The sequence below is a fragment of the Hyphopichia burtonii genome (assembly GCF_001661395.1).
Source record: "Hyphopichia burtonii NRRL Y-1933 unplaced genomic scaffold HYPBUscaffold_5, whole genome shotgun sequence".
Taxonomy (NCBI): domain Eukaryota; kingdom Fungi; phylum Ascomycota; class Pichiomycetes; order Serinales; family Debaryomycetaceae; genus Hyphopichia; species Hyphopichia burtonii.
In genome coordinates, this window is record NW_017963732.1 from 473,841 (window position 1) to 486,326 (window position 12,486).

The 12,486-nt window shown below is 34.7% G+C and overlaps 8 protein-coding genes across 8 annotated transcripts; 3 read left to right on the plus strand and 5 right to left on the minus strand.

The window, feature by feature from the left end:
* Positions 1–109: 109 nt before the first annotated feature.
* Positions 110–1,061, plus strand: HYPBUDRAFT_153315 (uncharacterized protein). The gene has a single exon (XM_020221476.1). It carries the CDS (start codon positions 121–123, stop codon positions 925–927), a length of 807 nt encoding a protein of 268 aa, XP_020075569.1. The 5' UTR covers positions 110–120; the 3' UTR covers positions 928–1,061.
* A 138-nt stretch (positions 1,062–1,199) lies between these two features.
* Positions 1,200–2,009, plus strand: HYPBUDRAFT_153316 (uncharacterized protein). The gene has a single exon (XM_020221477.1). It carries the CDS (start codon positions 1,238–1,240, stop codon positions 1,952–1,954), a length of 717 nt encoding a protein of 238 aa, XP_020075570.1. The 5' UTR covers positions 1,200–1,237; the 3' UTR covers positions 1,955–2,009.
* On the minus strand, positions 1,973–4,213 carry HYPBUDRAFT_242029 (putative asparagine synthase). The gene has a single exon (XM_020223284.1). It carries the CDS (start codon positions 4,023–4,025, stop codon positions 1,992–1,994), a length of 2,034 nt encoding a protein of 677 aa, XP_020075571.1. The 5' UTR covers positions 4,026–4,213; the 3' UTR covers positions 1,973–1,991.
* Positions 4,214–4,235: 22 nt separating this feature from the next.
* On the minus strand, positions 4,236–4,741 carry HYPBUDRAFT_126076 (uncharacterized protein; the record flags this gene model as incomplete). The annotated part of the gene is made up of 1 exon (XM_020219350.1): positions 4,236–4,741. The coding sequence occupies one exon, from the start codon at positions 4,739–4,741 to the stop codon at positions 4,289–4,291; it is 453 nt and encodes a 150-aa protein (XP_020075572.1). The 3' UTR covers positions 4,236–4,288.
* A 101-nt stretch (positions 4,742–4,842) lies between these two features.
* ABP2 (Abp2p) lies at positions 4,843–7,201 on the minus strand. The gene has a single exon (XM_020219770.1). It carries the CDS (start codon positions 6,945–6,947, stop codon positions 5,037–5,039), a length of 1,911 nt encoding a protein of 636 aa, XP_020075573.1. The 5' UTR covers positions 6,948–7,201; the 3' UTR covers positions 4,843–5,036.
* Positions 7,202–7,447: 246 nt separating this feature from the next.
* Positions 7,448–8,605, minus strand: CKA2 (casein kinase 2 catalytic subunit). Its single transcript, XM_020221478.1, has one exon. It carries the CDS (start codon positions 8,544–8,546, stop codon positions 7,557–7,559), a length of 990 nt encoding a protein of 329 aa, XP_020075574.1. The 5' UTR covers positions 8,547–8,605; the 3' UTR covers positions 7,448–7,556.
* Positions 8,606–9,305: 700 nt separating this feature from the next.
* On the plus strand, positions 9,306–10,064 carry HYPBUDRAFT_111381 (uncharacterized protein; the record flags this gene model as incomplete). The annotated part of the gene is made up of 1 exon (XM_020218828.1): positions 9,306–10,064. One exon carries the CDS (start codon positions 9,306–9,308, stop codon positions 10,062–10,064), a length of 759 nt encoding a protein of 252 aa, XP_020075575.1.
* A 109-nt stretch (positions 10,065–10,173) lies between these two features.
* On the minus strand, positions 10,174–10,968 carry MRPL10 (mitochondrial 54S ribosomal protein uL15m; the record flags this gene model as incomplete). The annotated part of the gene is made up of 1 exon (XM_020219771.1): positions 10,174–10,968. The coding sequence occupies one exon, from the start codon at positions 10,966–10,968 to the stop codon at positions 10,174–10,176; it is 795 nt and encodes a 264-aa protein (XP_020075576.1).
* Positions 10,969–12,486: the final 1,518 nt, after the last annotated feature.

A 12,486-nucleotide genomic window follows, 5' to 3' on the forward strand; every position in this document is an offset into this window, starting at 1 on the left:
AATGTCGTATATGTCGCGAATGCAAATGTCGTGTCAGAGGGAAATGAGATATCGTTGTTGATAATCCCCGAACTTGAATTTCACAATTCAAATACTTTATACTTTAGGCTGAATTTTAAGATGACTTACCCAAATCCATTGAGAGTAGTTACAAGAAACTTGACTCCAAACATAGTCATTTCATCATGCAGCTTCAAGCGTTTTGACAAGGTCAATTTCGGGGCTAGAATGGCTCTTTTCAATTATGATAATTCTGTTATAGTTTGGTCTGCAATTCCCTACGGGGAAGAAGTCGATAAGGCTATACAAAAGTTGACTGGAGGCTCAGCCTTTGATGTCACTCACTTGATTATTCCAGACAAGGAACATACTATGGCTGCTAAGTCTTTCAAAGAGAAGTACCCGGCTATGAAAATCATTGCCATGGAATCGGTCGATTTAGGTGAATCATGCCCGATTGATTATACCATTACTTCTAAATATGCTAATAAATTGATCGATGCTTCTGTTTTAGAAGAAATTGGTATAAAAGAGTCGGCCATCTTGAAGAACTTCCAATTTGTATATCTTCCGCATCATGCCAATAAAGAGCTTGTTACTTACGATTTTAACTCTAAGATCTTATTCGAAGCAGATTTATTGTTCAATTTGGGAAATGGAGAAAAATTGGAACAGTTCAGCCCTGAAACAGGGTATCCTGAAGATTATAATCCGTACCTGGGCTGGTCTTGCTCTTCCAGATACTTACATCCAGATAGTACTGTCGGAAGATTTCTTCTTAACAAGATCTGTAACACTGCACAATCAGCTGAAGGTTTGAAGACCATATACAATTGGGATTTCAAGCTGATTGTCATGTGCCACGGTAACGTCATCGAACATGACGCTAAGACAAAGTTCAAGACTTTGTTCAGTTCTGTTTTATAATCTGTTTATGAGAATGTTACTTGCTGTGTAATAATAAGACCTATTTTTGTTTGTTTTTGATGATGACGATGATGATGACGATGATGATGATGATGACTCTGGAGATACCTTATTAATACACATTTACTTATTTAGTTGTAATTGTATTTATTTGTAGATAATATGATGTTTTGGCTGAAAAAATCATAGGACTGCATGTAATGCATCCCCCACAAACCAAACTGAGCTTTAGCCACGGAACAAGTTTAAGTAGCTCTAAAAAGTCAAGCCCGTCAAATACGAGTAAATACACCGGCAAGTCTACATAGTTATGACAAAACCTGAAAACGAAAGCAGTACCTTGGTTAATTCCAAAGAAAACAGTCCTTTTGAAGCAGACAAAGGGTCGCCAGACTATGAGAAAATACTCTTGGATCATCCAGTTTACCAATATTTCAATGATCTTTACAAAGAACATTCCAAGACCAATAACCATAGCTCATTGATCGAAGAAAACATCTGGCCCACTCTTACCGGTGAAACCTTGATTGGAAGGGGCAAAATTAATTTCAGAAGTAACTCTTTCTATTTGATTGATGATAAATTTTTAAGCGAATATAAAGACATTGATCAGTTGGAAAAGAATGAAAAGAATTACAGCTATACATTCTTTCACTTGGGATCAAAGCTTTCGGGCCACCAGAAGATAATCCACGGAGGTTTATTAGCCACTATTCTTGACGAAATCACTTGTCGTTTGGCATTTCAAAATTTCCATTCGAAGAAGGGGGTAACTGCAAATCTCAATATCAACTATAAACAGCCTTGCTACGTTGATTCATTTGTTCTTATAAAGTGTGAGACTACTAAGAAAACCGGAAGAAAGTGTTTCGTTAAGGGAAGCGTATTCAAACTCGACTTAAACGACGGGAACTTGCAGCTGCCTACCACTGATTATATCGAGTCTAAGGCTAACTTATTGACTGAGTGTGAGTGTTTGGTTATTGAACCCAAATGGGTGCATGAATTGCAAAATAAGCAGACTTGAACATTATTAATTATATATATTTATATTCTAATACACTCTATAAATTATCCGTTCCTTTTGTTTTACTTTGACCGATTTCTAATTTGGCACTTTTAGCACCGAATTGGATTGCTCTTTTCATTTCATCTTTGACCCATGAAAGCCCCATGAATTCTGCCAATTCTCTAAGAATCCATTTTCTCACATAAGTTTTTACTTGTTTACCAACTTTATCTTTCTTTGTGGTTTTCAACTGCCATTCGTATTTTAACTTAAGATTGGGTTCGATGTCGTTTATAACATGGTTGATAACCTTGTTGTCTAAGTATGGATATCTTAATTCTTTACCCCAAGATGATATAGCTCGATCATCGCGACCTAAATTACGGTTATAAATGACTTGAATATCATAAATTAACGATTCTGATAATTCTTGGTACTTTTTCAGTAAAATGCTATCAGAAGCGTCAATATTAATATCGTTAAATATCGATTCATGTCTTGAATATCCCGCAAATAATTCATCTGCTCCTAACCCAGAAAATAATACTTTTGCATTAGAAGCATAATTCGAATCAAAAGTTGAATAAATTGACTCATCTTCCATATATTCATTAAAATCCAAGTTTTTCGGAATTTCGTCATTCAATTCGATTTTGAAATCATTAGAGCATCTACTGGCTAAACAGAAGGCAATTGCAATTGACAAATCCATTTCTGTATTTGCAGGATATATTAATTTTTCAACTCTTTTCTTATGAATTAACCATTCCCTATATTCGACATTGATTTCAACCAATCTAATTTTAAACAGTTCATTATTGTATTTCTTCAGGAGATTGAACCATGATTTTTTACTCAATTTACGGTCTGGGGATTCGCTGGCCTTCATATTAGTCCTTGGATTGTCAAATCCGATAGTCATTAAATCAATGTATCCTCTATTGCCATTCTGAATTATATTATCACTTATCATCGCCGCAATAACCGTACAATCTAACCCACCACTGAATAGTATACCTAATTGAGAACCTTGGGTTTCATGCAAAGGATGTATAGTATTTTGACGTTTTAGACATGCATTGTTCAATACTTTATATAAATTTTCAATCTTAGAAGAAACATTGGCAATTGAGGAGTTATAAACCAACGGGTCGAAGCTGATTCTTTGATCAGAACCAAACTCACTCCATATAGATTCATATTCAACGGTATCCAACTTGAAGCTAGTCATGTCTAACTGATATAACTGACTACTTTTGCATTCGATGTAGTTCTGTCTCGAATGGTCAGCTGGAGGTAAAGAACTAATGATTAATCTGGAATCTACCATGGAATATAAAAGTGCTCTTTTGCCTATATAATCTTTCCCAAAGTAAACTTTATTTTCGATTTTATCAGTTAAAACGAATGCAAATTCACCATTTAGCTCGGCGATAGTTTTCAAAACAGCCAGTTTTCGAGTATTACATGCATTCAAATTCTTAGACAATAAATGAATAATAAAATCTGTATCATTAGTATTCAAGCACTCTTCATTGTAGAGTTCACCATTGAACTGTAGTATGAAATCATCAGTTTCAGTGGGTTGTTTATTAAATGGTTGTCTTAATGATAAAATCGAGGAGAATAACTGGATGTTCTTATCATGATGACAAAATTGCTGATATTGAATATAATCAGGTCCCCTACACGCAATTCTTGATATTAAATCATTCCAAAGATTGTAGTCTTGATTCAAAAGCTCGTCATCGTGAATAGGGTGATTGACTATCTGGTCAATTTGGTGTTCAATCTCAAGTTTTTGTTTTAACTTATCATCGTCAAGCTTTTTTTTGATTGTATTATTCAAGCTTATTAGTTTTTCGTTCAATGTCCTAAGTCTTTCTAAGTTATCTAATTTCATTTGGTCACTTTTGGTCAAGATCAAGTCATTGTCAAGTTGAGGTTGAATCAATAAAGATTTGATCTTTTCGGTATCATCTGTCTCGTAGAAACTCACACCATTTTCTTCCGAAATTTCATTTCCAAAAACCGATGGATGGTCAATTTGAGAAGTTTGATCTTGAATGGAGTATAGTATCCCACACATGTCACCGATGTAAAAGGTCAAACTGATCTATTGATCGAAAATTTTCATCGACTTTTTTCTCTTCACTTCAAAGCATTCAAATTTGTGCGATGCTACAATTTTGCAGTAAGATTTAGACTTGGTGTAAAATAAACAAAACGATGGCTTCGAGCTAGAAGAATACCTTCAGATGTGGATAACTTACTTAATACGACTTACAAATAAAAAATTGGGTCATTCATGCATTAATAAAAATTGAATATGCTAAGATTTACCTAATCTGTCTACCATTTTTCTTCAGGATTCTTTTTGAACTCAAGATAATCGTTATAATTGAAGATACTCAACTCGGTTTCATTTTCTATCCCAAAGTCCCACAAGGTTTTCTTTTCGTCATCGACTTTGTTCAGTTCGTCATTACAAAAAACTATCCAATCTTGATCATTATCGAAGTTAATAACCAAGTTCATTGACTTGGTACCATGAGCTTTCGTATAGATCTTGATGGTGTTATATTCGACATTTCTATAAGGTCTTAATCCACCGGTTGTGTTTATTATGTTTAAGATTTGGTCAAACAATTGTTTTGGAGTAGTTTCTTTCAAGTTGATGGATTTTATGAGGGTATTTTTCACATTACGATAAGGAAATGACTTCACGATACGGACAGTAAGCAAAGCGTCGGTTGCTGGTCTGACGTTTGAAGTCAAGGGTTCTTCGGTATTGAATTCAGACATTTCACTTGGTTTGTGAAAAAGTAAAGAGTGGTTTATAAAGGAAGCTGTTCAGAAGTAGTTGATGGAGTGATTTTTTTTTTTTTTTGGCACTGGAAAATTAGCAGAGGTCGTGTATTATACGAATATATTTGCAGCCTACGGAGTCTATAGACGATGATACTGACAGAATTGACAATTGAAGAAGTGAAAACATAAATCATGAACCCATTAAGCGTAAGAAATGAAAAAATTTAGAAGAAAGTAAAAGAATAGTTGAAAAAAGAAGTAAAAAACCGAAAAATTCCCGAATAAAAGATTAAATTTTGAAACCATTTTCTAATTTGTCAATGAATTCAGCTAAGTTATATACTTTATCATAATTACCCATTAGCTTACCACCGACCTTTTTGGACAAGCCATCGAATAAGGAATTTGAGTCGTCACTTTCATCTGAAGGATAGTGGATATTGAAATCACTTTCACTTCTATTTAAAACGAGAGTACGGTTTGGGATTAATTGAATAAATGATTGGAATGAATTTTTATCATTTTGATTTTGAAAGAAGTTTTTCAAAAGAGAATTCAAGTCAATGAAAGATAGGTTATTCAACAGCTTATCTTGGGGTAAGACAGCTTTGAACTGAGAGATTTGAGAATCTTCAAAATTTATCTTTATAGGAGAGCAATCATGACAAGGATTATTCAAGGAATCTAGATGTTTTTGTAATTCTTTTGGACTTTTAGTTAATTCCAAAGTTCTATTGAAAAAATCCAATTTGTGATTAACCGAAATAAGATATTCGAATCTATTAATATAATCACAAATGATTGATTTTTTTTCGTTATTATTACGACACTCAGGTAATTTTTGTGCTAATGAAGTGAGATGAAGATTGAAATCTTGCCAATTATCTAATTGGTCAATCAAGCTTTTCAATTTTAAAGACAACGAAGTTTCTAAATCTTGCAATTTATCCATTTTATTTAATAAGGAAGGTAAGGTTAAAGATTTTGGTGGTTGATAATTTTGAGTGATACCAATTAGATTTAGGTTGACTGATATTGAGCTTAATGATTTTGATAATTCTGGGAAATCATTATAAATGTATTCTGGTTTCAAGATCGTCTTATATTGATCGAATTCAGTTAAGATTGAGATTAAATGATTAAAGTTATTTTCAATATTATTAAAATTATCAGTAGTTGCCGCCACCAACTCTTCATTCGAGTTGAAAGTATTTAAGAAAATATTGATGTTATTTGATAATATTGGCACCAAATCTTGATTATTAATGAATTCCAAAGAGTTAGTAAGTTTTAGTATATTAGAATTCAATTGATTAATGAGTCTGAGAGATTTAGTTTCATAGATATGTTTTAATTTGATAGTGGCGACGATAGTTTGGAAGAACTCGTCAAAGTAGATTGGATTTTGATTATCGATTGATTCTAACTCGGTTTCTTCAATGAGACTTTCTACCTCATCATTTGAATTCATTTCGAAAAACTTAAACCATTCTAAAACGTAGAATATAACACATTTTTCGTCGGGGACCAAGAAATTGAAATCGTCAACGTCTGCCAACGCCGGAATGCCCAAGTTGTCCGTGGCCACGTTCAAGACGTTTGATAAATTTTGATAAGTTTTCCCTGGCAAGACAAAATCATTATAGTTAATCAAGTCCGGCAAATAAAACGATAAGATAGCCGCAAAAGTCAAGTCAGGACGGTTTATTTCCAACGACCAATCTTTATTAAAGTTGGACAATTGGGGTAAGGCCCTTTTATGTATAATATTATTACACCAATTGATCAAGATTGATTTAATTTCAATTAAGGAGTTATTTTGAGATTTTTCAATAAGTGAATTTGAAGTTGAGTAAATGAAAATCGACCAAATTAGCCCTAAGATCAATTTCAAGTTACCATCGATGATATTATCTGCGTCAATATTACAAATATTGATTTTGCAAACGAGTTTAACGAATTGTAAGAAATCGTTCAAGTTTTCGATTTTTTGTAATTTAAAAGTTGGTTTGGAATACATTGGAGTTAAATTATAAGGAACAGCATCGGTTTCGGCATTCACGTGGTTAATAAGCTTAATAAGAACCAATCCATCTGCCAAATCTTTAGTCAAGTCCTTAATAGATAGACCAAGAGTCGAATTTATCCATCTTGTCATGGTTTTGTGTTGGGCATGAACCCAATCTGGTTGAGATACCATTCTCTATAGCAGTAAGACCTAATAATTCAACGGACTCTCAACGTAGTTATCGGCAACAGAATCAATTATATATATAAATAAACCTGGGAACTTCGTAGTCAATTTTGTCACTCTGGATCGGTCTAATATTTTAGACAACGCGCAATATCAATCTCTGGAGTAATGGTACAATAGGAGAAAAGGCTTCAATTTGACATACGCACGAGACGACGCAACTAGCACAGCAGCACAGATAAGCAAAGACGACGGTATATATAGCAATGGCTGTGTGGGAGAAGTAAGAAGTTGGTCTGAAACATATATAAGACTGGAAAAGAAAAAAAAAATCACCAAAAAAAAAAAAAAAAAAAAAAAAAAATGAAAACAGATGGCGTGTTTTTGTGTACAGAGTAAACAGACGAGTCGCAGCGGACACCCGTACCCCCCGCGGTACGGCTATACCCATTATACTTGACTAGTCTTTCAATGGGGTATACAAGAGTATACAGAAGTAAGCGGATACAGAAGTAAGGTATACAGAAGTAAGCGGATACAGAAGTAAGCGGATACAGAAGTAAGCGGATACAAAAGTAAGCGGATACAAGTGGTATTAGTATATTAGAGCTCTATTTAAATTTTGAAGAAAGGGTGATCCATGGCCTCTTTTGCGGTTGGTCTTAATTGGTGATCGTAGGTTAATAATTTATCAATCAAGTCAATGACTTCATTACTGATTAAATGTTGGTTTTCGTTGGTTATGAAGGAGGACCACGGCTTAGGATCATAATCCCCCAAGATGGAGTCGTATTCGTCACTCAAGTTGATCCCGTATTTATTGATATAGTCAAATAATTTTTTGGTACCCAAGACTTTTGCAATTTGGACCAATTGGTCATTATTTGAATCGCCTCTAAAGAACGGTTCTTTTTTGAAGATGATTGCCGCTAACATGCAGCCAACCGACCATAAATCCAAAGAATAATCATATTGCTGTAAGTTAATTAATAATTCCGGACCTTTATGGTATCTTGAAGCAACTCTGACATTATAGTCGACCCCGGCATGGTAGAACTCAGCCAACCCCCAATCGATTAATCTCAATTTTTTATTATGAGGGTCAATCATAATATTTTGTGGTTTAACATCCCGATGGATTATCCCCATGGAATGAGAATAATCTAATGCAATTAATAATTCATTAAAATAATACTGAATATCTTTAATACCGAATTTAGGATACAACACTCTAAAATCAAGATTATTGATTCGTTCAAATATTAATGCTGGAATCTTACTCTGTTCGTCTTTAACAATATCCAATAACCCAATAACGTTGGGTCCTCCGGTCAAGTTTTTCAATATCTTCACTTCTCGGAAAATCTTCTTCATCTTAACCGGCTTCAACACCTTAATCACACATGGCTCTTCATTTATAATGTTAATCCCTTGAAACACTTCACTATACTTCCCTCTACCAATCTTACTAATGATTTCATAATTCTTAATCTCCCCCCATTCAATCTGGTGGTTCTCATAGTCCCAATATTCACTGCTTTTGATCTTATTCACATCTGAATATACCCTGGATACACTATATACCCTAGAACTAACCGACATCATTCTTATCAAGTCTATATTATTACAATGCAACCTAAATTAACCTTTTAAAAGAAAAAAAAAAAAAAAAACCTTACTCTATAATCTATATCCAATGACTTCTTGTCTTCAACAACTTCGCTTCTGCAGCCACTTATCCTTGAAGTATATAGATATCTGAAACAAATACTTGACAGCTCGATTCAAAGAGATGATCGTTTTGTCTGGCTCTGTCTTTTTTTTTTTTTTTTCTTTTGGCTGTCGCTCTCCGTCGGCTCAAGCATTAAGCTTTCTGGTCAAAATCTGAGCACCCCTTGACCGTTTTTTCCTGCTTTTGTTCCCTTTTAATTTCTTTTTTCGTGCGATGAGTAAATTTGGTGTCTGGGTGTTTTGTGCCGGTGGGCGCACGTCCCGTCTTCCCGGTAGCGTCTGGTCGAGTATCTCATAGAGTGTCTGTCCGGGGGGTAGGGGGGGGGTTGTCTGGGAGTAGCTGGCCGGTCGGTATTCAGTTCAGTAAACCTACTTTTTCGCTGCAGCACATATAACGGTGCTGAAGACGCTGCCGGTGCTCGTCTAACTAGAGGTCTAATGTAACAGAAGGCTATCAGTTGCAGGTTGGGGTTTGCAGGTTGGGTTTGCAGGTTGGGTTTGCAGGTTGGATGTTGCAGGTTGGTTTGCAGGTTGGTTTGCAGGTTGGTTTGCAGGTTGGTTTGCAGGTTGGATTTTGAAAAAAAGGTACGGATTTGTAGATTAAGTTAATACTTTGGCTTTATAGTGGTCAGGATGGATATAACGACGGTGGTGCTAGGTGCTCCAGGAGAAGAGATCCGGGACGTGCAGTTGTGGTCGAAGGGACCGGCTCCCAAGGACTTGCAGGACGTGTCGTGGATAAGCTACGTTAATTATCAAATGGTACCGGTGTACCTTATTGGATCAGAAAACATGATGGTATACTCCAATGATGATAAGACCAATGATTTTTTTGGGAAGTTGTTTGGTTATTCGAATGAGGTTGGCATGCTATTCAAGTCCAGGGACGAAGAGTACTTGGTTTTCTACCCTGATGCGAGAATGATGAAAATAAGGTGTTTTATAATAAATTTCAATCAATTATATTCGATTCTTGATGATAAACAAGATGAAGATACTTCGATTTCAAATAACGATGAAATCTTCGATAAGATCCTTCTTGATAAACAGAGGAAGCTACAGTCCAAGTCGCAAGGCTCAACTCCGCCAATTATCCATCCCGACATAAGTGGATTCACTAATAATGACCAAATTCTACAAGCCATAAATAAAGTTATACTAAGTGGACTTAGATTAAGAGGGCTTTCCACTAAAAGTTCAACCATAAGTAAAACGGAACGAATCAATATTAAAGAAATCATCAAAATGACCCAGGATTCAACGCTATTTGCTCTAAGAAAATATAAATACTCTTTTCACGAAAAAGATTTACTTCACCATCCAATAAAACTAAACGATATTCAATTAATTGTCGAAAACTTGTTACAAGTGTACATCGATATCGAGGAATAATATACTTATTTACAAGTGTACATCGATATCGAGGAATAATATACTTATTTACAAGTGTACATCGATATCGAGGAATAATATATTTATTTACAAGTTCTTATATACATTATTAAAGATCAGACATGTTAATTACCTTGGTTTGATGATAATCATTAAATTTCTTGGTTGATGCTTGTTCTAATTGTAAATCTAATGATGATTTTGGCACTTCTCTCTTGACTTGGTAGTTTTCTAATCTATCCAATAAAATCGATCTATCTTCTAATAAGTAACCCTTTTTCAATGGGTTCGAATAATATTTGATATCTCTTTTATGGGTTGGACGGGCTTGTAATGGTAAATATCCCTTCTTTAAATAAAATCTATTAGGATTTATATGTGCTGTCAATCCTAACTTACTATGATAAACAGAAGTATACTTGAATCCATTCTTATTTATGGTTCTAATAGCTGGTATACTGGCTTTACTGGCTTCAATATTTAATGGGACTTTAAAATTTTCTTTACCATTACTTAAAATTTTAACCCCATCCTTTATAGTACCACTAACTATTCCATACCTCTTCATCTTTCCAATACTTAAAGTATCTCCTTCTTTCAATGGAATTCTTCCATTATTCCAAAAATCTTGTATTTTCTCCAATTTGATCTCATTATAAACTCGGGCATGTGGTCTTTTGAATCCAATGATTGGTAACTTCTTCCACATTGGTGTTTGACCCCCTTCGAATAACCTGGGGACCGATCCTCGGGCTTTTTGACCCTTTTGACCTCTTCCTGATTTCCCCCCTTTACTGGCTGGACCTCTACCAAGTCTCTTATAACTTTTGACTGCCCCTTCCATTGGTTTCAAGTGCCCCAAGGAAAGCTGACGTATCGAGTTGAAAATGTTCATTGGCCCCATTCTCATGCGCCCTAGTTGAGGTATATTCAACATTTCTATTGACTTATTTATTGGATTTCAAATAGCTAACAACCTCTGGAGATTTCGATATTTTGAAAAAAAAAATTATTCAGTGAGCAAAAATTTTATTGAGTCGTGCGAGTGCAAGTCGGTTTACCTCCGTACAATTTTGGCGTTTGCTGAATTGTTGCAAATTAAACATAACCTTTGAATACCATGCTTTTCGGACTTTCTTTTTATTCCAGTTGGCCAGGAAGACTGCAGGGGGTACATTAGTTGGTGAATGAGCCTATACATTCAGAGTTGTATCGAAGGGTCGCGAAATCCTAGTGTAAAATGGTGCTTGAAAATTTTCTGCCTATTAAAACAGTGGGTATCATTAGATATCAAAAATGAAAAAATTAAAAAGAAAGTCTACAGCACGATGGTTTCCATTATGGTCTCCCACTAACGTACTCAGCATCGCTCTCAGCAGCTTAATAATTATTGATCGGACGGGTAATCATGCTTTATGCTGGATATGGCCGTAGACATTCGTTGTAAAATCCCGGTTTACTATACGAGCGAGTTTTCAAAGGAGTAAAACTTTCTTTTTTGGTATTTACGGCCTTTAAATGACAAAATAAAGACTTCGGTATCACTTCAGTTGATTATTGGAGGTATATAGTTCATTCTTTTTCTATAAATTTGGTTTTGGAAATTCCTACATCCATTCTTCAGTAGAAGTTTCACCGGAAAATCGGAAAGTCGAATACAGTTTCAACGCCATTTGAATTATATGAACACCTGCATTAGTAAGACTGCGATTTCCATAACCAAAACCAATTGGTTTAGTATTAGTACATCTAGGACAGCGATAGTCCGGTTTGCATTGGATTTTGAATAACTTTTCTTTGCAGCATTTAAAGGCAAACAAAAATTAGACAAGTCTTCTTTTAAATAATTCATTTTTCTATTTTGGCATAGTCATTCGTGTCATTCCACTTATAGTATGTTGAATATTTCTGGACAAGCTTGATCGGTTTTCCTCTGGTGAAATTGTAAGCTCATACCAAGTAATATTTCGCTTCGTTATATAATGCAGCCAGAATACGCAACTGTCTGGCAGTCTGGTTTCAATGTTCTTCGACTAAATTATTATAGTAAAATCCAGACCAATTTGAAACCTTGTTTCATTGTGCTTTTCATAATTTACTCCTTGTACCTTTCAATTTGGAAAAAAATATTTCTTTCCATGGTTATGCTTCTGCTTTAACCCCCATAATAACCCGATAATACGATCTGCATTTCTTTGCTGAAAAAACTACATTATAAATTCTTTAAGACTCTAAATCATTCAAATACGTAAACTGTCAGACCTTGAAGGTCTGCAGATGATGTACTGGCCTATCTATANTGATAGGTACAATACATCATCAAATGAAGACATAAATTATATTTAAAGTTTGTGTCAATCCATAAATGAGGCATTCTGATAATGTGCATATATAAATAAATAGGCATTTCCATGTTAAATGG

Bases quoted from the DNA above. Each gene is read 5' to 3' on its own strand.
- HYPBUDRAFT_153315 (XM_020221476.1), top strand. From the start codon at position 121: ATGACTTACCCAAATCCATTGAGAGTAGTTACAAGAAACTTGACTCCA.
- HYPBUDRAFT_153316 (XM_020221477.1), top strand. From the start codon at position 1,238: ATGACAAAACCTGAAAACGAAAGCAGTACCTTGGTTAATTCCAAAGAA.
- HYPBUDRAFT_242029 (XM_020223284.1), bottom strand. From the start codon at position 4,025: ATGTGTGGGATACTATACTCCATTCAAGATCAAACTTCTCAAATTGAC.
- ABP2 (XM_020219770.1), bottom strand. From the start codon at position 6,947: ATGGTATCTCAACCAGATTGGGTTCATGCCCAACACAAAACCATGACA.
- CKA2 (XM_020221478.1), bottom strand. From the start codon at position 8,546: ATGATGTCGGTTAGTTCTAGGGTATATAGTGTATCCAGGGTATATTCA.